A 24,986-nucleotide genomic window follows, 5' to 3' on the forward strand; every position below is an offset into this window, starting at 1 on the left:
GGGGTAAACCACAGAGCGCTGAATTTCAGGTAGCATGTAGAGTACTATTTGAAGGTAAAAATTTCTCAAAAGCTCTGTATTTTGTTGAAGGGTGTGGCCGTGACAGCCCTCTGATTTTTGATCCTTCGCCATCACAAAGGAAGCCTAATGACCCTGTACATGCTCCAATCTGCCTCAAACTTCTCATACTTGATCACAGTCCTGTCCTGATGAAACCCATATGCCAATATCCATTCACAGTCATAGCGTCACCTGCAGGCCATAGGAAAGAACAAGTCTTACAAGTTCATGTGCTATTATTAGCCAGTCTGAACTGCTCTGGCTGCAGCTTACTCCTGCACTACTGAGAAGACACACTGAGGACTGAGGATTGAATGGAGTCAGAGCTCCATCTAGTGGACAAACAGTGCAACAACAGCATTCTGCACAACTGTGACAGTTAACAGCATTTACTGTTTTTTTAAGAAAAGGGCTACGGTTAGGTGATTGTCACATTGACTGCAGCACATTTCTGCCACAACCCGGCGTGCGCCATGCCCGACACGCGTGGAAGTGTGAAGGCCCGTCCAATGCTGCTTGCAGCTTTAATTTAAGATCGTTTTTTTATTTCATAAATACAAGGAGGACTCAAATAGACGTTGAGTATTTAAGACTATAATCACATGTAGATTTTAAACTTCTTGTTTAAATGTCCTTAAACAACAACATGATGACCAACTCTCAAGTGGATTTGCCAGAAAGTAACCTACATTCACTGAACCCACTCTGTATTGAGAAGAAGAACATACACTTACACAGTTCACACTTTCTGCCCTTGAAACCTGTTGCACAGTCGCAGATGAAGGAGTCGCCTCCATCCACACATGTTCCTCCATTCTGACAGGGAACACTGCGGCAGTCCTGAGGCAACTCTGAAAGACAACAGCTGCCATTAACATCCTCAGTACAGAGTCAGTCTGGGTCTCAGGTTTCAGGCACACTATTACACATTATCCACAGCTGATACCATGTGTTGATAGCCTTTGGCTCTACCCCAACACAACAGAACATGAATCTGACTTGTAAGTGGCGCATCAGCTGGGATCAGTTACTTGGACAGATGTGCCATCTTTTGGAAAAGAAGAGCAGAACACCTACCAGGCTTTGTTTTTAAACCTTCTTCTTGAATCTCCAGTGCAAGGCTGATTTTGTTTGTTGTTTCCTCCATCTTTTCTAATCTAATTGGTGGGTTGGGTTCTGCAAGGCAAAACATTTCCTGTCATGAATCAGCGTGAAAAGAAAAACTCTGGTAAAAATGTATATGCTTCATTCCTTGAGATGCTTAAAAGGTTTATCAGCAGGTTTTGCACATCAGTCTGAAACAATGAAATACTTGAAACACCAACAAGCATTAATAATCATTATTAAAAGGGGAAAAGTAATTTTCGAAAAGAAACTTATACTCGTGAGCATAAGATAACATCTATGGAACTGTTTTTATATTTGGCAAACAGATTTGAAGCTTCAGCACTGGAATAAGGTAAGTAAAACAGTCTGACACTGTTTGCTAAAAGTCATCATTCTCTAGTTGTCTTCCTTTAAACAAAGCTGCGAGAAAAAGTAAATAAACAACTTAGTCAGATAAAATGAGTTTTACATTGTTGATAGCGATGTTGGAAAGGACAAGACTGCTACTCAACAACAACATCAAGATTACAGAAAAACAGAGCTGTTTGTCCTCTTTAAGTTTAACCAATCAGTGCTGAGCCTCACACTACAGTTTTTTTTTTTTAATGGGTTTTTTGTCCTCCGAAATTGACCCTGAAAGAGATTTTACAGGGTCAGCCATCCTCAGTGGTGGAGCCACACAAAGGCAAACACTGGGGTGAAGCAATATCTTGTAGTTTTATATTTTTCCAGCAACTCACTGCAGTCTAAATAGTATTTTTTAGTCATTTATTCTTGTACTTTGCTTATACAGGCAAGACTGTAATGCAGAGGTATATGGGATCCAAAGTAAGTATAATATGCTTCTTTATTTAACCACTTTATTTATCAGTTGGTTAAAAAATCTGGCTCACAAGATAATTAAATTTAAAGTGTATAAAACGAAGTACACATAATACACTTATGTCAGAAATGTCCTTGTTTTGCTGAAGACATCCACCCTAGTTAAGACATCACAGTCCATCCAGCCCTTTGTTTCTTCCCTTTGACTGCAGGTTCTGGATCAGTCTTGCACTGTTCAGAGCTCTAAAAAGTAGGTTTCATCCCTGTAGTCTTTGAGAGTCTGTACAAGAGCATTGACTAAATCTACAGCTGAACCTGAAACATACACACTTTAACTCATAAAAACATATACAAAAAGATTCTCTAAAAAAAAACAGATGCGTGTTTTACTGTTTACTGTCTATGTGCTTTTTAGCGACAATATTATGAAATCTTTGACTAGCTACAAAATCAGTGTGAACATTTTCTTGTTGGTCAGAACTGCTTGGTTGTATGTGGCTGGATAGTGGGAGTGGTTGTGCTGCAAAAAAATGCTCTGCAAGAAAAAAAGTAACAACTGGATGTAGCTCCAGAACACATATAGTCCTTAAACAGGTTCCACTACTTAGTTGTGAGGGGTTGCTAGACTTTAGGTTGTGGTGGTCCACAGGCCATCCCTTGACTCCGCTACAGTTCCTACAGCGGAAAACCACCTTCTATGTCGTTATAGGACCATGTCCTATATCATTCCATTTGCACTGAGATAAAAAAATTAAAATAACTCTTCACATTCTGAGTAAATCTGAACAGTTTCAATGTGTGATGTGGCCTGTTGGTGTAACAGATGTCAGAAAAACACAACAGTGTCCTGATGAATTCATCTGATCTACATTAACATTAGGTATCAGTAAGGTTGTATTTAACGGAGCCATGCCGACTCTCCTAAATGTGTATTGCATATTTGCTTATACTTACTAGCACGATGCCGAATGGCTTTCCGTGGCAAGTTAGTCAACTTTGCTGTTATCTTTCCTCTTCTGTCAACAAGTTCTGTGTATCTGCAACACAGATAAAAGAAATGCTAAATTACCATATTGTTGATTTTGTTGTGGCAGTTTTAATAATCAAGAAGATCCTACTAGTACCTGGGCAGTTCCTCTGAGTTCTCTGTTTCGGTGGTCCCACCCAGGTCTTGAGGCTGAGCTGGGGTTAGCGTACGACCACCCTGAGCTCCCTGTCCTGTCACTGTTGGCCTCTCTCTCCTCCCTGGTCTTACTTGCATTGGCACTGGGTCAAAGAAAATTAGCACAAAACAAGAGTGCTTCAAAAATTACTTCTTTATCACCGTATCAAGATTCAGTGAGATTCTACTCCTGAGAGCACAAATCCCACAAATAGCATGCTTTCATGTAAAAATTTCCCCAGACACTCACAGGTAGTGAAGGCTAAGTGCTGAGGTATGCTGTGGATCTGCTCCTGCCTCGTGTTCCTGACCGATGTCAGAGCCACATAGTAGTGCTGTCCTGGCGTCAGTTCACGGAGCATGTACGATCCCAACTTCCCATTGGGCAGGAAGCGACTCCTGGTGTTCAAGCCGCGGGTCACGTTGACCACAAAGCCATCTGGAATGTTTCTTGGGTGGCGGCTCCAGGTGATCAGTGCTGAGTTAGGGGTCACATGTGACAGGGAGAGGTTCTGTGGGGGGAGAGGCCCTGAGGGTAACACATGTAGATGGTCAGACGGCTGCATGAACAGCATTTTCCGTTTTAACTGTGCACAAACAGAGTTCTGTGTCTGGTCAGGTTATAAGGGATTGTTCAGGAAGGTCAGTGGTTGAAGACGCATAAAGATCCTTATGGGTTTTTATGCTTGTTTATTTTTTAAGTAAAAGTACAATTGAAGCACTGTAAAAATCATTACAAGTGAAAGTCCTGCATGAAAAATCTTAAAATTACACAAGCATTAGCAGCAAAATGTAGCTAAAGTATTAAGCAAAATTCCTGGTTAGGTCCTTTTGACTGATATATTATCATACATGACGTCATTAGATTAATAACAGTGAAGAGTCAGTGTGTCAGCAGCATGTCGCAGAATTTGAATGACTTGTAGTCTAGTTGTATATACAGGGACAGCACATAAATCTGAGGGCTTATCACATGAGTAATGTAGGAGGAAAGAACAAAAAACAAAGGTCTTTTTCCTCTAATCCGTGATTTTTGGTAAAATATTGGATCATTTTATGAACATAAATCTTTGTGAGAACTTCAGAGAGAGAAATCCCTACTTGTTGGAGCTGTTACCAGTTCATTGACATCTGAACGGGAGCCCGACTACACACTGGTTTTTGTAAGAAGACAATGCGGTTTTCCTTTTTTGTAAAAGCAAGTAAAGCTGTAAGATAAATGTAGTGGAGCAGAGAGTAAAATATACTTCCACTCCTCTACATTTCAGAGGGAGAAAAAGTAGATAAAATGTAAATACACAAGTAAAGTAACTCAAAATTGTACTTAAGACCAGGCCATAACTGAATGTGCTCAGTTACATTTCACTACTGATGGCGATAACCATCCTTTATATCATACATGTTGTTGCTTAGTATTGATATACAGATGGTATAAATCAGTGACGTGCGGTCAAGGGAGGCATTCATCCAGCCATCCATTATCTATACACCGCTTAATCCTCACGAGGGTCGCGGGGGGGCTGGAGTCTATCCCAGCTGACTTAAGGTGAAGGCAGGGGACACCCTGGACAGGTCGCCAGTCTATCGCAGGGCTACACTTAGAGACAGACAACCAAGCACACTCACAGTCACACCTACGGACAATTTAGAATCACCAGTTAACCTCAACATGTTTTTGGACTGTGTGGGAGGAACCCACGCTGCATGGGGAGAACATGCAGACTCCACGTAGAAAGAGAACATGCAGACTCCACGTAGAAAGATTCCGGTGCCCCCACCGGGACGCGAACCGGCAACCTTCTTGCTGCGAGGCAACAGTGCTACCAACTGCGCCACCTTGCAGCCCTCACCTGACATCACGGAAAGAAAAAAATATATGATAATGACAATAATTTAAATGGTTATATTTATCAAGTGATTTGTACTATAAAGTATTTATTTTTTCATTTAGCCTCGTCAGTTTTGACGATTTTTAAATTAAAAATAGCTACATTTTCGCAATTTCCCATTCAAATGCTTGGCAGAGAAGCCGGTGAGACAGCAGTGAGCTGTGCCTCACCTGTATTGTGCAACTGCGCAGGCTGCCATGCGTAGGCTGTCACTGCATGGCAGCCAGCGAAGTGAGGGATTGCACAAGCGAGCTCAGCCTCATTTGGTAGCCCTCGCTACCTATGCTGGATGCCATGCAGTGACAGCGTGCTGCTGTCTGGATGTCGCCAATAACATGTTTCAAACACATTTAATATATGAATTGATTTTCCATAGTTCAGCTGTTGTATATGATAATGTACATTGTTTTTTTGTTCCCAACTGTATGTGTGTAACGTGTTCCGTGTGCTGAGTGATCATAAACGACTGAGAAGAGGTTCTAGGTGAGGCAGGCAGTTCTCCTGCCTCATGGCAGGGCACGCTCTGATCCCAGACATGCTTCTTGTGACTCCGTGGCTGCAGAGTAAGTGACAGCAAGCTAGACTAGGTACGGTATACAGTTAGCAAGTCAAGTGCAGCGAAGGAAGATAAGGAGACTTTTACAAAAAAGCAACAGATATTTTGTCCAGAAGGAGCAGAGCATGGACTTTATTTGAAGGTAAAGGTAAGACCGCAATAACTTGGAAAAAAAAAAAAAAGAAACATGCGTTTTGTGGGCTACAGTTTGTATGTGTAAAGAATGCAGATATGAAACATAACCCATAAACTGCTGCCAATCAAATGGCAAATATGCTCCTGTGTAGAGTGCATATATTTGTAAATCAGATTCTAATGAAGTCAGTGCCTCACCAGCCATGAAACTCACTGCACGTCACTGGTATAAATATTGCTGTATGTATTGTTGCACTGACTGCTGAATGATGGAACCTACTTGTCCAGAATTGCAGTGGTCCAGCTGAGTGGCTCGTAGAAGGAAACTCATCTGCTCTGATTCCACTTTGAGTCAACACGTCCACTGTGTACATCTGACCAGGCAGCAACGAACTGAGAAACAGAAGGAGGCAGACAAAAAACGCATTTCAGTCATACCTCAATATCTTAACTGTTAAGTGCTCATTAAGTGTGATGTGATTCTGCCCTCTGCTGGTTGAAAGATAAACTACCCAAAGCCATTTAAAGCAAAACACTTTAACAGCGCCATTCAGTGGACAAAAATGATGCTGCTGGTGTGTGAATGGAAATTCTGGGTGATCAGTGTTCTTCAGAGTCAAAGTGCAGAACCTGACCTGAAGCTGTACTCAGTGGTGCTCATGTTGAGGATGGCAGTACGAGCCTCGCTTCCATCTGAAGGCAGTAAAGACACGTGAACCCTGCTGACGGCTGCATGCCGAGCAGCCTGAACCAACCAGCTCAGCCAAACCTGAGAGGAGGAGACGTTCACCACCTGCAGCTGCTCCACCCGCCGAGGTCCTTGCAAAGAAACACACAGTTACACAAGGAAAGTCATGCAAGCATTCGAACTTGTGAATACACTCAGAAACGTTCCAAGAATCCTATTTTTTACTATAGAGCTGCAACAGTTAATCGATTAGTTGTCAACTATTACGTTTGTTGTTTCCCACATCTATTCTAATCTTATTGGTAAGTCGGGTTTTGCAAGGCAAAACCTTTCCTGTCATGAATCAGCGTGGAAAGACAAAGTTTGGCAAAATTTACATGCTGCATTCAGTGAGATGCTTAAAAGGCGTTTTGTACCTTCTGCACATCAGTCTGAAACAATGAAATACTTTTGAAAAAAGCATCCTTAATCATCATTAAAAGGGACAGAACAATCTTAAAGAAGCAGCTTATCCTCAAGAGCACAAGACAATATATCTGTTTCATGGATTACTTTTTAGAAATAAAATCTAAATGGTCTGATTACAGCTTCTTAATATATTTTCTAATTTCTTTCGTCCTCTATGACAGTAAACTGAATATCTTTGGATTGTGAACAAAACAAGACATTTAAGGATGTCATCTTGGGTGTTGGGGAACATTGAATAACACTTATAGACCGAACAAGTAATCAATTGAGGAAATATTCAGCAGATGAATCCACAATGTAAATAATAGCTAGTTGCAGCCCTAATTTACTTCTGTGTGACATTACAGAGTGTGCTCACTGGTGCGTATCAGTGCAGTGGCTGGCTGGCTTGTGTCGTTGCTGTTGGTTTTGAGTTTGATGGAGACGGTGGAGATGTTGTACAGCAGGCCGGGCACTAGGCCTTGCATCACGTGGGTGGACTGCTGCCGGTCCAGATAGTCTGTTTTGGGATTGCTGTGGCCCAGAGGAGCATATGTGACAGCGAACATGCTGATCAGGCTGTGTGAAGGCTCTGGTTCATCCCAGCGAAGCTCCACCTCGCTCTCCTCCACACGCAGCACATGGAGACCAGGCGGAGGCAGCAGGTCTGGGAACAGTGGCAACCTTACATGTCTAATCCATACATTAAACAGTTACAGAGTCGCCTTTGCAATCCACAGGATGAGCTTGTAGAGTGCAGCGCAGTGTGATTGTTGACTGACCTTTCTCACAGTCTTTGCCAGTGAGTCCTATTTTGCAAACACAGTTGTAGTTTCCTCTCCTGTCGCTCCAGCAGCGGCCTCGGTTCCCACAAGGTTTCAGTACACATGGGTCCTCCACTGGGGGGTGACAAACACAAACAGTCGCAACAACATGATTCATATCAGCACAGCCAACAACTTAGGATGTTTGTGTGGGCTTCTATATAATCCTTTTGACACCTTATTTTGATTAAACATACAAATTGAGGTGTTGAAATTTAGCCTTAATTTATATACATATTAAAGAGCCCATATAGTGCAGATACACAGGTTTATCATTTTATTTTTGGGGTCTTGTAGAATACGTTTAAATGCTTTAATGTTAAAAAAGAACAATATATTATTTGTCTCATACTGTACATTGCTGCAGCACCTCTTCTCATCCTCTTAAATATAGCTACCAGACAGGCGTTATGCAAATGTGTGACATGGTGACACAAATAAATAACTCAAGAGAGGCCTGGACTTTAAACAAATCAATTAAGGCGGGTAAAGAGTGTTTTTTACTGTAAATGAATATTTCCCTCTGCCATGGACTGTGGGCTTTGTAAATTTGCAGACCTTTTTACATGCACAGAAAAACGTAATCACACCAAATGCAAAACATGAAAACTCAAAGAGCAAAATATAAACATTTAAAAAACACACACCAAGAAAAACCCAGCAAATATCAGATTCACTTAAAAGCAAAATCTGATAATGTTCTTAAAATATGGGCACTTTTTACATTACTTTTTCTTCTTCCTTGATTATTTTACACATTTGGTGTATTTTTGTAGTCTGCTGGGAAAAGAGAGTTAAGCTTTTGGGTTATTTTTTAAATTTTTGTATATATCGATGAGCAACAAAGATCTTACATACCTTTTGATGTTATTTTTTAGTGCCTGTTTTGATCATTGGTTACTCAGAAACCACTTATGCAATATATACTGTTCATATATTGATGTGTGCAAAGTTAAATTGACTTTCTTTAAAAAAAAAACTCAATGTTGACAGAGCTGTTTCTCAAACAAAAGCATATGTCTTAAAGGATTTTCTACATCTCTTTCTAGAGTTGTCATTCCAGGATTTCATCAAGACAGATGAGAAATTAAAAGAAAACCAAAATAAAGTGTCTTAGTAAGGTGTTGGACCACTTTGTGCTTCCAGAACAACTTCAATGTCCCTTGGCACTGATTCTCCAAGTCTCTGGATCTCTACTGGACTGATGAATATCTTTCTTTCATGATGGAGAGCACTGACTAACATGTACAAAATCTCCTAAAGGTGGTGAATTGGGTTGAGATCTGGTGACTGTAAAAGACACAGCATATGACTCCTCGAGTTTTCATTTTCAAGGCATTCAATGACCCCCAGTGCCCTATAGATGGGAGCATTGTCATCCTGGAAGAGACTCACTCAGAACAGCTCTACTGATATGCAGTGACTCCATCCTCTGAGGGAACAAGTGGACCCAAACCATGTCATTAAAGTGCCCCCCACAGCATAACAAAGCCACCTGATCCCCTCATTGCAGAGGTCCAGGGTTTAAATTTTCCGTTTAATTTATTACCAGTCTGTATAAGATACTTCTCTTATATAGAACTTGGAGACATTTAAGAGTTTTCTTAGAAGAGTATGAATCAGTTTCAACCAAACAGATTTGTGAAGCAGGGCAAAGCCACTTACACATCTGGCACTGGTCCCCGAAGAAACCATCTTTACAAACACACATATAATTCCGTCTGTAACCCCGACACACACCTCCATTAAGACAGGGGTTGGACTCGCAGCCGTCCTGCTCTGCACACAGAAAATGACAATTTAATAGAATTTGTTGTTCTGCATAGTAATGAATGTAAAACTGTGCATAATTAGTAATATGAGAGTTTAAAATAACACTGCACCTATTTCACAGTTCTGGCCTTTGAAGCCTGGTGGACAGTGACATAAGTAGGAGCCTAGCTGGTCCTCACAGGTCCCCCTGTTCTTGCAGGGTTCCGACAGGCATTCGTTTATGTCTTAAGGGAGATGAAACACACAAGCATCCATACTGAATGTGTCTGTGAATTACATTTCTGTATTTAATATTAATTTGATCAAGACTTACCTGTCTGACAGCGGTTGCCACTGAAGCCCTCAGTGCACACACACTGGTAGGATCCAATCTTGTTTCGACATGTACCGCCATTAAAACAGGGCTGTGATAAACACTCGTTGATTTCTGTGAAGATGGGAAAATAAGAAAATAGTCTAAATAAATACCAACCTAAAATATTTTATTTTACAAAGGAGGAAAGAATGGCTGCAATCTTAAGGCTCTGATGACTGATTAGACAGGTGATCTTTGGAGCATGTAAAAAGACAAAAAACAAAAAAAATCACCAAGCTTGTGCAATTTATCAAGCTGTAAACTGTAAAGAGAGGGAAAAAATGTAACATTTGTAAACAGTCTGTGATTATCATCTGTGGAAAAACAGACCAAAAAAAAAAGATTGTGATATATCATCCCAATTGCTTTATTCTTCATCTCTCATTCAAAATAAACTGTTCGGACCAGATGTTGTCATACAACAACAACAACAACAACAACAACAACAAAAAACACAGCACTTCTCAGAGCAACTTGGAAATAATGATTAACTCAGCAGTGACCAACAATGAAGTGACAAAAATACAAAAGATTTTCAGGTGACCTGCAGGCTGTGTTTACACACAACAGAGTGGAGACAACAAAAGACACTGAGAGGAAAATAAAACAGACTTGATTAAGAAAATAAATGTAGCATGGTTGAAAAACCAGAGGAGGAGGAGCAAGCTGTCAGCAACCTGTTGGAAGATACATTCAGCATAATGAACAGTCTTGATCTGCAGACTAGTGTGAAGAACGCCAAGTATTCAGAGGTTGTAAAAATGTAAACAGTGTCTACAGCATGTGGAGACCAGTATGTGTAACACCTGTGTGCAATCAGAAAAGTGTACATATTGATTCAGATTTTTTGGAAAATAATAAAATCAAAGTTTTTCCCCCTCCTTTTTTATGATTTATGACTTATAATTGTTTCACAGTGACTGAAGACATTTTGGATTTCTCTCTACTTTTGGCCGTGGTTGTATTTCTGTTACATAGAGGTGCAGGGCTTTATATAGTAAAAAAAATAAATAAATAAAAAATATTCTGCACTATTTAATACAAAGCATGACTTCTTGGACCTTGTTATTTCTAAAAGACTTTCCATTCTAAACTGTTGTAGTAACTGGGTTCTTTTTTTATTTGGGCTTTTTTGGGGATCTGTGTGTTGATGTGTGTTACAGACCCTCACAAACCGGTGGCTGGCTCCAGTCTCCCTGAATACCACAGATGCTCTGGGTAGCTCTGGGCACCGACGTGAAGCCTGGGTGGCATATATACACAGCCATGGAGCCCGGTGTTGTCAAGGAGAACTGGACCTCAGCATGCTTGACTTGCGGGGGCGGCCCACAGCCCAGCTCTGAAATGAATATGAACGTGTTGACGTCAGCATGGCTGCTTCGAAACACAAGTTCACATACACTGAGGCTTAAAGGAGCTCATCCAGAGCATACTAATGCCAGCGGAGGTGTTTTCCATCCTGGTTCTCTGTTTCTGTCCTCCTAATATTACCTTCAGCACGCTATTAGAGCGTATAGACACGAATCATCAGGTTGAATCAGGCCCTACTATATATAGCTTATGCAGCCGTTCTATATCTGTAAATGTGAGGCCTCTAGTGCAGCAACACTGCTAAGATTATCTTCAGATGGAGAGTCAGTATCTACACAGTTAAACCCTCAGGATATACCCTGCTCGTGCCAATCATTGTACAAACATTAGCGTCAGGGTGAGATTAAGACATTGTTGTGTGATGACATATGGTCTGCTTACCTGCAGAGGTATGTACTGAGCTCCTGCTTACTTCACAGTGCCGGCCGCTGAAGGCATCTGTGCATTCGCATTTATACTTTCCTATGTAGTGAAAACATGTCCCACCATTCAGACAGGGGCTGGAGGCACAGGGGTCGGGCTTCCCTAGAAGAAAACACCAACATACACAATAATATAGTTAAGTCTGCTACTAAGACAGTTTGCTGTTTTGAGATCAAAGGGGAAGGTACTGTACAGTTCAGAGTTTTAAAGGAAAGTCAGGTGAAGTCAATGTTATTTATATAGCACATTTTAAACAACAGACATTAGAAGTGCTTTCCAACAGGGAAATAAAGTTAACATATCAAATTTACCCAAATAATAAAATATTTAAAAAATATTTTAAATGATTATTCATGAAAGGTGGTTCAAGGCAGGTGCTAGGTTATTTAAACAAAAATATGTTGATTATGTGTCTGAAAGATGTGCTCAGGTTAGAGTTATGCTGGCATGTACATGAAGTCCTCATGTATTAATAAGAAAGATAAAGCTGTAAAGTGTCCCTGACAACCCATAAGGACAGTTCCTGAAGGTCTGGAATCAGTGATCATGCTACAGATGATAACTCACATGTACAATGATCATGTTGAGTGCATACCATTAAAAAAACAAATCATCTTCAGGGTATCTTGGAAGCCAGATAGCTTAGCAGTCTTAAAAGGGATTGACTGTCCATTTTTGTTGCTTGAAGTGAATTTTTCTGGTTACACTAAAACACTTTTATAAACACAGGATTTTTACAACAGAGTATTTTTACCTTGCAGTAATATTACTACACCAGACGTAATAGTACTGCAGGGAAAGGTACTTCATCTAAATTAAAGGTAGTAGCAGAAGCTCTTTCTGCTTATTTAGTTCAAGAATACTCATTGAAATCTAATCTATTTATGGTTTATTTATGGCTTATTTCATAGGGACAGACACAGCATACATAGATAAACTGAAAAGACTTATCCAATGCAAGTATCATGATGTTTAGAGAGAAATCTAATTTGCGGCACCTGTCTCGAGAAGGGTTTTTTTTAGTCCTTATGAGGGGTTTTAGGAATTTGAAACCATAAGTGCAACAGTGTATACACTGGGCACACGCTTATACACTCATGTATGGGAAGAACTGGGCTCATCTGGTGATTACATTTGTTATCATGTACTTTAATTACTTTAATAACAACAAGGTTTGGGCACTGCATAGAGAATGTTTTCATTAAGGTGGCACTCACCCACTTCACAATGTTTTCCAGTGAACCTGTAAGGACACACACACCGGTAGCTACCTGCCTCTTCTTTACAGGAGCCTCCGTTGCGGCAGGGACCAGAAGCGCAGGTATTGAGTCTAACTGGAAAGAGACAGAGAAAAGGGAATCCTTGAGGCAGTGAGCACTCAAGCTTTTAATCACACAAAATAAATCTGTTCCGGTACATTGCAATTCGAGTCATCAGGAAAAGAGCCCATAAATCAGTCATAAGTAAAAATTATCCTAAGCCTTTCAGCAATGCCATATTTCAAGCAGCATTACGAGTAATGGCATGCATTAAAGCTGGAGTTGGGTTTAAGCCTGGGTAATAACGCATGAATCTGAAGGATGCTTTGATATTGGTGCTTCATGCATTCACATGCAGGCATTTCTCTGTAGTTTTATCAATTATGCTACCTTTTTCACAGTGCTTCCCCCAGTATCCGTATTTGCATTCACAGGTGTAGCCTCCATCCCGCTCGTAGCAGTAGCCCCCATTCAGACAGGGAGAGGAGTCACAGACCGATCGGGGCTGTACTGAAAAACACACACCGAGACTTGACTGTGTTCCATTGCACTGGGAAATGGCAAAACAGATTATTTGTCATTTTATGATCGGATCAATTGCAAAATCTCACAAATGCACTTCTGTGACAACATCAGTCATTTGTGAATTTTTTTCCACCTTCTTAAACTACAAATGTGACCATTCTGTCTGAAGCAGAAAATGACACGTGATTTGCTTAGAAGTGTGTTTGTTGCCACAGAGCAACAGGCTGCCACATGCAAAATGATATGTTGTTGGATTGGTGCTCTTACCATAGGTGTAGATTTCACAGAGGAAGGAGAGAAGGGGTATGTTCCCCTCAATATTTAGAATGAGCACTTTTCTTCCACTCAATAACAATATGAAAGAAGGAAAGGACTTTTATTTTGAAAAGCTCTAATATTTACTCTGACACAACGGGTCTTTTTTCATCAGCATATTGAACAGAGATATGTGTAATATGTTATGAATATGCAGAAGTTTTGAAGCTGAGCAGAAATCTTAAAGTCCAGAGGTTTATAAATAATCAAAATGGTGTGAAAAGGTGCCACCGGTGCATTAAAAGAAGTTATTTCCCCAAACAAAATACACAAAAGAGCACAGAAGAGTAAATCCAGCCTGTAAGTGTGTTGATTTAACAGGAAAAATACTAAATTAGAAAAGTTGATTCACAGGAGAATAAATATTTATTCATTATATTCCATTATATAATGCAGTGCCTAAATGCTGTCTTTAACAAGAACACATTTCTACCATAAATTGATGCAGAAATTGGTGCATAAATATTCAACAGAATGCAGGAAATGAGCTGTTTGGCATTTAAAATTTTGGGTTGGAGGATGACCACACCCACTCCCCAATGTTCAAACGATATCTATGTCCATGGCTCTTACCATAGGGGTAAGGAGGATCCAGCTCCGCTCCAGTCTGACACGTACATAGGTAGGTTCCTCCGTACTCCAAACAAGGACCTCCATCAGGGCAAGGTCTGCTGTTACTGCATGGCGTCTGGGTTACTTCTGAGTGTGAGAGACAGGTTCACAAACTTTGGAAAAATGTCTTTTGGTCTGAGACATCTGGGATCTTACAGTGACGCCAGTCATCAAAGCTTTTTGTGAGACACCCGATAGGATTATACATATCATACCCACCAAACTGACAGTAGATTCCTGTGTAGCCTGAAGGGCATTCACAGGTTCCATTGATATCCACACAGATACCCCCATTCTGGCAAAGACATTCCTCTGCAGACACAGAGAGAGAGTGTGTGTGTTAGAATGAAAGACTAAAGCTGGAAAGTTTGCGAGCTAGTTGAAAGCAAGTGCTTAAATTAGGTAAAGTTTTCAGCATTGGCCTACGTGTAAACAAAGACAGAAGGTATAAACGGTCAACATCTGCACCATATGCTGAGCTGCTTTCATCTACAATACTGTAAACTCTGTATTGATTCACTGTCATTTCTCTTTCCCTAATCTTTTCCAACAAAGTTCACAGGACCAGAAGATTACCAGCCAGCACGCCGAACATCCGCTCTGCACAAATTGTAAGAATGTTTTTATTTTCCTCTGCTTCCTAATTGCAACAGTGGATCAAAGGACATGGCCGTATCACAGCTAAATGGCTCCGCTTTGAAGTCCCGGGAGCTCGGTGGAGGGTATTATTTTTCTGATGATATGGAGCATATTTTGTGGCCAAAATGCTTGGCCCTGAGGGCAATTAATGGATTGTTAATTTGCAAGAGCCACTTTCATTGGCCACCTGTGCGGCCCAGGCCCTTTGATCTGAGAGCCTGATTAGGCACTTCTGAGTCCCGCTACTTTCTCTTCCTTGGAGGATCGTGCTCCTTTTTCCGCTGTGCCTTCCAAGTGAGCCAGGCAGGAAAGTATTTGGGAGATTTAAGAGAGCCTATATAAGCACTGATAGTTATTTCAGCTCACGGGTGAGAAGTAGCATGCATTTGCAATAGCTCAAATACTATTAAAGTGCTTTTAGTTGGGGTGGGGGGGACCTTGCGGCAACTGCTATCAGTGAATGACAGTAACCTCTTATGGGAGCCTGAATTAGCCTCACCACTAAAACAAACAGACATTAAATATAATACAAAATGACTTAATATGCATTCATAAAGGAAGGTATGACGCCTTAGGTAAGGATATTTTGTGTTTGAATTGGTTATGCAAGCAGCAGCTGTGTTTGAAAGTAGTGCGGTGCAATGGCCAACTTCCAAAGAAGCAAGTAGTGGTGTGGAAGCATGCATATTTCAACAGCTCTGTCTGTAGAAATGACCTGAATACCAAAGACCAGCTTTGACTCATAAACAGGCCTTTTTAAGTCTAGACAAAGCACTTCCTCTTGTTGGTAAACTAATAAAATGTGCTATAAAACAATTATTTACAAGATCAAGCGACTGGTTCCCGTAGTAAACTGGGCGAGGCCGTGTCAGTTTTGATAATTACAATAATCCATCATCACAGCAGCCTCTTCCAGGGCAGAGTTCCAAATTCCTGTGGGATAGCACAGCTCCTCTTCAAATACCCCAGTCTGCTCTCTACCTGCCCAGCTGCCTGCTGTAAGCGTCAGTCTGGCCAAATGTACAATACCTTCACACTTGTCACCATAGAAGCCTGGAGCACATGTACAGTTGTAGATACCCGAGCTGGTGTGTTCACAAATCTGGTGCTTCTTGCAGTCTTCGTCTTCACACAAGGCTGGAGATGGAAAACAGGTTGACAGGCTGTGATGTAAAAACCAAGCGAATATGAAAAACTTTTGGCAAAGCTTCAGCTGTAGCTGTACTTGCTTTTACCTGTTTGGTTTTCTGCCTCAGTTGAATTGGCCTGAAGCGCCACCAGCTCTGAAAGTGGAAGACAAGAACGTGCTTTAAAGGGTTTGTTCTTCCAAACACCAATAACACATATTTCTTCTCTTATATCTGGTGGTATGCAGCAGAGGTAAGAGAGTTTATGGATTCATTTGCTCAGGTTTGGAGATACACGACTCTGAGATATATGCATACTACCACCCCAGTACATCCAATATGAATGTAACTGAGTTATACACTGTTGAAAAATCACATTAAAACTATGTATATTCAGAAAAGGTGTCCAAATGGTGCCTATGAAAACTTTTTACACTGGTAATCCATTCACTTTCATGGTATAGGGATGCCAAAATGAACCCAAACCTATTTATTACAAGATAGCACTAACTGGAGGAACGCAAAAAATATGAGAAATATGTGGGAAATTTGTGATAACATCATTCTGCCTAATTAGTTTTCATTAAAACATCTCACAGGTTGAATGAAATATATTTAAATTACGTGATGAAACACATGAAATCCCACAAAGGACGCTTAAAGTGGTCACTTTGCTAGGTTTTTAGCTTGATAGCTTTTAATGGAATTACTTTTCCATTTCAAGATTTAGATTTTATCATGTTGAAGTGATGTAACAAGTATAAAAATATAACCTCAAAATGTATTTATTTTTAATTCTATGAAACAGTGAAAAGTTTGTAAACTGGGTTTCGCCAAATCTGTTGAATTAGACCTTAAATAGCAAGGGTGCCATCACACCATCAAGGTATTGCGAAATTTTACAGTGCTCTCTGAAATGATATGTTCTGTGGTTGGCTGAGTTTCACAATCAACAACATTGTTTGGCCATATGTTTTATTTTTTGACAACTTAGTTTTCCAATTTTGAATTCTGGCTCTCCTGCCAAAACAGGATAAATCGATTGATGTTGCTCTACTTTCTGTGTAGTAATTATATAGCTACAGCCAGGAGGTGATTAGATTAGCTTTGCATAAACACTGACTCCCTCTAGAATTCAAGGACATGTCAGTAACACTTCACGAACACATAGTCGAGCTGACAACATCGTAGCCTGGTGAACCACGAGGCTGGTTGTTTCCCTCTGCTCCCACTCTTGAAGGTATGAAAGCTGCATAGCTACGTTAACAACTTCACAAAGAACAGAGAGCAGCAATTACAGAAACAGCAAACTTGAGAATAACAAAAAGGGTCATAAGTTTGCTGACTACAATTATCATAGAACAGTAACTTGGAACTGCTGTGCCGAAACAAGAAATTTATTGTTCGGACATTGACAAATTTAGGAAAGTTTCTTCAGAAAAGTAGGTTTTATGTAAAGTATTTCTGTAAATGTAAGAATAAAACTATGATATCAACTAATGTATGCCTATATTGTTATTGTATTTATTTAGTAATTTCAGTGAACTAATTGTTAAAATAACCTTTGCAGACAGTAACAGAGCCCACACTTTATTAGACTGCACTGAACTAATATGCAGATAGGATGATTGACAAACACACATAAGAAATTTCAGACACTGAACCCACCAAATAAAGTACCAGCTGACTTAAACAACGGTTGAAGATACGAACACTCCTTGCAAACACTTGCTCTATAAGATGTAACACAGGTTCCCCTTTATTGCTTGCTCCAGTTGGAACAGTGCTACATTACAGGAAGCCAAAGAAGTAAGCAGTGTAAAACTGTCAAAAGCAACTTTTCTGAACATGCTCTGTGGGCATTACTCAAGTTAATGCACTCACCTGTCTCACAGAATGCTCCAGTGAACGTAGCCGGACACGCGCAGGTGAAGTTGTTCACCTGATCGATGCACTCTCCTCCATTCAGACAGGGCTGCGACTCACATTCGTCTATATCTGGAGGATACACAAAAGTCCATTAATCAGAAGATGACAAGTTTATCTTCTGTTGGTTCAGTTTCACATTAAGATTTTTCAAGCGTCACATGGAAAAGCAAGAAGTTGTTGTTGTCTTGGACACTAAGTTGGATTAGGAGAATTGAACTTCCCTTCTGAAAGCATAGAGTTTCATTTACCAGGTGTCTGGTATTAAGAGTAATCTGGTCTCATGTAGAAACAAGGATTCATGAACTGTACAGGGCCTGATAATTTAATTCTCCACTGGATTCAAGTTTCATCAACAATCAATCACAAGAGAAAGGAGATTAGAAAATTACTTTTTTGGATACTGACTTGACTTCAGTGAACTTTCTCATTGTGGTTCATTGCTACAGTGTGTGACCCAAAAAAAAAAAAAAAGAGCTGCTTGCAAATCCATTCAACCATAACCCATTTGTCTAGGTAGACTGGGAAACTCTTTGGACAGAAACATCTGTCAAAAGACTGAGTTTGATGTAGAAAGCAGCAGAAAATATTTCCTCTGGAGAGAGATGCCTACTTTCCTGCGGACTGTGAAAAACTCCGCTCACCTGTCTCACACAGCACACCAGTGTAACCCGGCTTGCACACACAGGTGAAGCTGCCAGGGCCTTGTACACACGACGCGTTGTTGAAGCATGGCCTGTCTTTGCACTCGTCAATGTCTGCAACACACACACACACACACACACACACACACGCACACACACACAGGCAGAGAGACACGCTCATGGAATATTTACTCAGCTGATTAATATATCCGATACACTGCTCCCCTCACTCTGCAAGTATGCGCTGCTGGCTGCGAAAGGTATTAGAAGAGGTTTGATACATCTCCACTGGCCGGACTGTGGGAATAGGCACAGAAGCTTCAGAGAGACCGGACACACATATTATAAAAAACTTTTTTTGTTGTTGTTGTCTTCAACATAATTATTTTATGCAGAGGCCAGGAGAAGAAATGTGGAATTTGTGATATACAGTGAATAAAATGGATCACCTGTCTGTGGTTTTCGAGTTCAAAATCATTAGAACCTGACCAATGCTGGGAGAAGGAGAATGACATGCAGTAAAAGTCCAGCCAGGCAGGAATCGAACCAGGTACCACGGCCGATGACATTGGCAACCATGTGGTATGTGCCCTAAACTTTTGTTTATTGAGTTGATATATATCCAGTGGCCAGAATCTCCGGAGAGGCTGGACCACGATAGTCTACAAAACAGTTTTTGTTTCAGCCAAGAATCAAACCAGTGACTCACTGCAGAAAACATTGGCACCTGCTGGTTATACACCCTACCAACTTTTACAACTTTTACCTACTCAGTTAGGTAAATATACACAGTATACATTTCTTATACATATGTTTACACTTCAAGAAATTATTTAAAGTTTTTACCCCATAAATTAAAGAGTCTCTATTAGGAGCAGTAATAGAAATGTTAGAAGAGGTTTAGTACATCTCCACATGCTGGACTGTGGAACTCCAGAGAGGCTGGACAGATATTGAAAGGTGCTTAATGAGACAAAAAAACAACAACCTTGAAGTAATCAGTTTTTCCAGGTCTTTAGCCTATTTACTTTATGCAAAACATACAAGAAGAAATGCAGAAAAAAAAAACCTCAATCATTAAGGGTTTTCAATAGTTAGAAATTATATGTCTACGAATCGGGGTATCACTGCTGATGGCATTGATTGGTACAAATGTGATATGCACACCAACAACTTGGCCATCACATTCACTCCATGCTCCTGTTTAAACAGCAGACATGTTTCTTGTTCGGATTTTTACTTTCCAAGTTATTATCTGCATATTAAGAAGATAAGAGAATTTATTAGGAGCAAGCAACTACAACAAATACAGTAAAAATAACTACAACAGCTTGAAGCAATGTACCAGTTGTACCTGTTTCACAGTGAATCCCTGTGTATCCAGGAGGACACTGACAGATGAAACTATTAATCTGGTCTTCACAAGTCCCCCCGTTCTGGCAAGGATTTGAAGAACACTCATCGACATCTGCAGCGACAGGGAGAAACACAAAGGAGCTAGTTTGATATTTTTAATTAGAGGGAAACATCTTGCCAAGGTCAGATAAAAAGGTAAAGTCCGAGGAGAAGAAGCTGATACAGGTATTAAGAAAATCTCCAGGTGTCCCTTTGGCAAGTCTAGTATTTTCCTTACAAGCATTTTTCCAGGGTGATCTCAGGTAGACAGGTAGTCATTCACAGTGTGGGTCAAGCGCAACAGAGCAGGAAGTGGTGTCAACCATAACTCACCGATCTGGCATCGTCGACCGGTGAAGCCAGCCAAGCAGGAGCAGGTGAAGGAGGGGTTTCCTGTGATACAGTCATCGATGCACTGGCCTCCGTTCAGGCAGGGGCGCAGGTGTGGGCACACTGAGGCTGCAGAAAGAGGTCAGTGTAACAGGAATCCTGGGAACAACAATAATAAGACATCAAGGAGCATTAAAAGTACTAATCTCACCAGAATTATTGCAGCCTCCCACTTCCACATGTGCATCATCTATACGGAAGACCCATCGGCCAGGGTAGCCCACGTTGGTGGTTCCCTCAACATTCACCACATCGGCGGTGCGAGAGCCAGGGATGTTGAAATAGCGCTTGCCATCACCGGCATTAAAACCTGCCTGGGAAGATAGTAACAAAGCCGAGGCAGTTACGACAAAGGATCATCGAATTACAATTCAGACGCATGGAAATGGGAAAGCAGATACTGGACATTCCATGTGATCTTACCTGTGCTGCAATCCCTCCCAGCCCAGCCAGGTTTCCTCCACTGCTGGCGTGCATACCTGTGGTCCAAGTGATGTTATTGTACTGGAGTATCGTGAAGGAAAGCTCTCCATCTGTAATGAGCACCACTTGGAAAGTATTTACCTGCACAGAAGAGAAAGAGACTTGGTTAAACCATTTCCTGATTTCTAGGAAATTTTGTAATAATACATGTATCTAACAGAATCTTCACATTGATGGTGCAGATTCAGTCAGCGTGAGACACAGTAGATTTTTCTGGACTTGTTGTGGAGGCAGATGGACAAGAACTTCAAAGACAACAGTAGAATCAGTAGATTTTTTAAAAACCAGATAATAAAAAATCATGTGAAAAGTTAACAAACAGACATTTACCATAGAATATAAGATTATTTAGATTTACATTCATTTTGTCTGATGGACCCAAATATTTGTATTAGATACGCTCAAGCACCCTTAGTTAAGTGGTTTCTTCCTACGAAAAGTGAATTCTTCTTCTCCACTGCTGCCAATATGTTTGCTCACAGATTCCCTATGAACTTTGACTTTGTTGGGTGTTCCATGTATTTTTTTTCCAGTACTACCCTTAATTTTTTAGTTACCAGGTAATTTAGCATTTTAGGTTCCTAATCTTCATATTTATATTAGTCAGGTAAGTTTGTATAATATATAATATTGTAGAGTCTTCACACTACTATTTAAATTAGTCAGGGTAATTTGTATGATATATAATACTGTAGGTTTGTAATCTTAATATTTAAATAACTCAGGTAATTTGGTTAATAAATAATAGTAGTATTTTAACCTTGTTTTTTTAAACACTCATACCTCGTATTTCTCAGTTCAAAAGCCCTTTGTCCAATATCTTTTGTTTAAATGTGCCATTTGAATAACAGTGATTCGACCTGACTTTTATCAGCACTACCCACCATGTTCCAGAAGTGTTTATTTCATTGGAATTTAATGTGACTTTGTCAATAACACAACACAAGTTTGATGTTATACAATTAAATGTATAAGATATTTTCCATACAGTTGACTGTGAAGGTTGCTTTTGTCAAGTCAGATGCTGCCAACACTTCGGGTGGCAGAAGATGGATCTACTTTTAGCCAACTATTTCAGCTTCTCTGGTGCCATGCTAAATAGCTTGCTAGCTAGCTTTCACGCACACCCAGAGGCAACATGTCTAACTAAGGTTGGTGGGAGGTGCATATGGTGCAGTCAGCCTTTTGTAGCTGGTACTGGTTACTGTCAGACTGAAATGACAAAAGATCAGCATTGGATGGTTGTGTCTGGATGAGATACTTCACAATCTCACCATACGCCCCGGGGTGGCTGCAAAACGTGATGGGGAACAAGTATCAATGGTTGGAGATCACTGATGAAGACCCGACAACAGTAATTACATAGGAGCAGGACAATTGTAAAATGAAATGTGAGATTATACCGGTGTACGGGAGTTGCCTCCAAAGAAAGTAACTTGATGCCATGTAGAGATGAGGGTCCATGTTGCGTTGAAGTCGGGGTACTCTGAAAAGTACGACCGAACATCACCTGAGGCCCTCCTCAGGATGGAGGGATCCTGACTCTCCCTGTAGAAGACTCTCCCGGCTCGACGGTTGTCCACATCGGCCCAGAATGGTGCCACAACCCGTCTGTCCCCGGCGATTGGAAAAGCTACTGGTGTGAACTGAGACACCTCCCTCAGGAAAGATACCAGGCCATTGTTGTTAACCTGAGGAGGAGATGCAGCTGGAGTAAGAGCATGGCAATAAAATCAATAAATCACTGCCAGATTTTCCTCAACATCATCAGATTTAACTTCTGTGATGTGTTTATAGGATTTGGTGGGTTTAGAGTGGAGGTGCAGAGGAAGGGACGCAAGTTCTGACCTCACAGGGCAAACAGCAGCATGGGGCAGCGAAAGCTCCATAACGGATATTTGCACTTCCCATGTAGCAAACAGACGCTACCTTTATTCCATATAATGACAGCAGCTGAGAAAACCTGGCTTCTGCTGCTCACGCACCTGCAAAGTCTTCACACTAGGAGGAACGTTCACGGTCTTTAAATCCACACATGACTGCCAACAGTAAAGCAACCAAGTAAATGACCCCATCCTCCCCTCACCTACATATCTCCTCTGTGAAAAATGCAGTCATGTTCTGCTGCATGCTGGAAAATCAGCTTCCTGAAAATCTACTTTTGAAGGTCAAGGAGGGGTGTATTTATAAATTAACTACTCAATTACCTGAATAATCAATGGACAATCACTTTAAAAATCGTAAAGCAAAAACTCCAGAAACTGAAATGTGAAAATAACTGTGATGGATGTCCTTCACCATTTCTGAGATTTCATACAAGAAGAAATGAAGAGTTTTATTTGAAACTTATTTCTAATTTCAATCTCATTTTTTTAATGAATAAAAAAAAATGTAGGCATTCAAGTGTTAAAACTGCATTCCTTAAATTTGCTTTGACATCTTGGGGGCAGCAGAATTATCTGTTAACAATATTGACATATTACCACATTGTAAAGTTACTAATATTGCTAACACTGAGGGCAGTGAGGACATATTTAGTCATACAGTAGAAAGCACATAGAAAAACTGGCATTTCCACTGGTTTAAACATTTAACTCTTTTTTTTGTTTCCAACTCCAGCAGAAATACCTGACTTTAGATTTTTCCTTTATTTGGTGCTGGACAAGTAGTGTCATGTTTTATTTACTAAAAACACCAAATGATACATACCTGCAAGCAACTGATCTCACATTACACAAAGTCATTTGAGCCATTGGGAACATAAAAGTATTGATTAATGTGCAGCAGTTAGACAACAAAATGTATTGCAAAATTATAATAGAACAACAATAATGGCTGCAACTTTAAGCTGAAAGTCACAGAATCAAGACACTAAATGTGTCTGATGTCAGATGTAACTCTACACTGTTGCGTTCTCTAGAATGTGCAGATCTTTAGTCCCTCCTCACCCCTCCTGACGTGGTGCAGCTCGAGCACACCAGTTTACCCGCGACTCTGTTTAGACACTGTAAACTGTCACTACATGATACCGAAGTTGTAATATTGTAGTAATTTATCCATACATGTTCGAACAGGAAACCGATGCTGAAGAAGAAGAAGAATACAGAAAGCCCCATGCTGCAAATTGACTGGATCGGATCAAGTTTTTACACATGAAACCCTGGAGTTATGAGATGGAGTTGCTTATTACAGTCATGATATGTCACATAGCATATAAACAAAACACAGAATGGACATCAAATCAAAAATCAAATCAAGTTTACTGTCATTTTGCTGTACATACACAGTAGTACAGGCAAGATGACAGTGCGTTTCTTCAGGATTATTCAACCAGCAATTATTTTGCGGAATGCACATCTGTAATAAGTCACTAAAAGTTCACTGTCGCTGCCTCCTGAAGAGGCCACTACGTCCATGCGCGCCGCCATCCGTTGAACATGGTGAACCTCTTCAGGTCCTGGTAGGTCTTCAGGGACACAAAGACACACACGATGGTGTGATGATGGTGAAGCTGCAGATGCTGCCCAGAGCTAGCTGTCTGTCTGTCCGCCCGGAATAATGTCGTCCCCTCCAGGTGTATGTCTGTCTGGGATGTTGTGATGGAGCCATGTTTCTGTTAAAGCCAACACACAGCAGTGCCTCCACTCTCTGCGGGTTTCTCTCAGCAAACGTAACTCATCCAGCTTGTTGTCAAGGGGGCAGACATTGGAGAGTAGGAGCGACGGTCCTGCTGGTCTGGAGGGGTTAGCCTTTAGCCTTTAGCCTAACATGGATCCCAGCTCTCTTCCTCCTCCTTTGTTTACGTTCGTACCGTTTGCGCTTCCTTCTCTCTGGGGCAACTGCCACCGTCATCTCTGATTGGACTCTGTGTTGGTGTAGTATGTTCAAATCACAACTGATCGCCACAATTCCAGCACTGTTCACTGTCCTGAAGCCCACAAGAAACTAACACAAGAAAGATCAGGCACACAGGCAGTAAACTAGAGATGTTTTGAGGAGAGGTTGACGTTCCTTCAGGGAGAAAGTTGAGTGGAAATATCAGTGCTTCTTGATAAGATA

General features: G+C 40.7%; 1 protein-coding gene across 2 annotated transcripts in view; it reads right to left on the bottom strand.

The window, feature by feature from the left end:
• sned1 (sushi, nidogen and EGF-like domains 1) overlaps positions 1-24,986 on the bottom strand; it is a 39,137-nt gene that overhangs the window by 8,452 nt on the left and 5,699 nt on the right. The window contains exons 2-28 of one of the 2 annotated variants that reach the window (XM_008277552.1): positions 22,331-22,618; positions 20,868-21,008; positions 20,596-20,758; positions 20,388-20,513; positions 20,014-20,127; positions 18,660-18,773; positions 17,974-18,087; positions 16,198-16,245; positions 16,043-16,099; positions 14,543-14,635; positions 14,285-14,410; positions 13,262-13,381; positions 12,830-12,946; positions 11,571-11,714; positions 10,984-11,157; positions 9,777-9,890; positions 9,574-9,687; positions 9,356-9,469; positions 7,649-7,765; positions 7,246-7,533; positions 6,367-6,550; positions 6,012-6,124; positions 3,402-3,680; positions 3,114-3,255; positions 2,944-3,026; positions 1,138-1,236; positions 795-911 (exon numbers count right to left, since the gene is read on the bottom strand). In XM_008277552.1, coding sequence (XP_008275774.1) covers positions 795-911; positions 1,138-1,236; positions 2,944-3,026; positions 3,114-3,255; positions 3,402-3,680; positions 6,012-6,124; positions 6,367-6,550; positions 7,246-7,533; positions 7,649-7,765; positions 9,356-9,469; positions 9,574-9,687; positions 9,777-9,890; positions 10,984-11,157; positions 11,571-11,714; positions 12,830-12,946; positions 13,262-13,381; positions 14,285-14,410; positions 14,543-14,635; positions 16,043-16,099; positions 16,198-16,245; positions 17,974-18,087; positions 18,660-18,773; positions 20,014-20,127; positions 20,388-20,513; positions 20,596-20,758; positions 20,868-21,008; positions 22,331-22,618 — 3,703 coding nt within the window. Of the gene's footprint in view, positions 1-794; positions 912-1,137; positions 1,237-2,943; positions 3,027-3,113; positions 3,256-3,401; positions 3,681-6,011; positions 6,125-6,366; positions 6,551-7,245; positions 7,534-7,648; positions 7,766-9,355; positions 9,470-9,573; positions 9,688-9,776; positions 9,891-10,983; positions 11,158-11,570; positions 11,715-12,829; positions 12,947-13,261; positions 13,382-14,284; positions 14,411-14,542; positions 14,636-15,991; positions 16,100-16,197; positions 16,246-17,973; positions 18,088-18,659; positions 18,774-20,013; positions 20,128-20,387; positions 20,514-20,595; positions 20,759-20,867; positions 21,009-22,330; positions 22,619-24,986 lie in introns of both variants that reach the window. The other variant, XM_008277551.1, reaches the window with a different exon arrangement.

This window comes from Stegastes partitus, unplaced genomic scaffold (genome assembly GCF_000690725.1).
Source record: "Stegastes partitus isolate 25-593 unplaced genomic scaffold, Stegastes_partitus-1.0.2 Scaffold100, whole genome shotgun sequence".
NCBI lineage: Eukaryota > Metazoa > Chordata > Actinopteri > Pomacentridae > Stegastes > Stegastes partitus.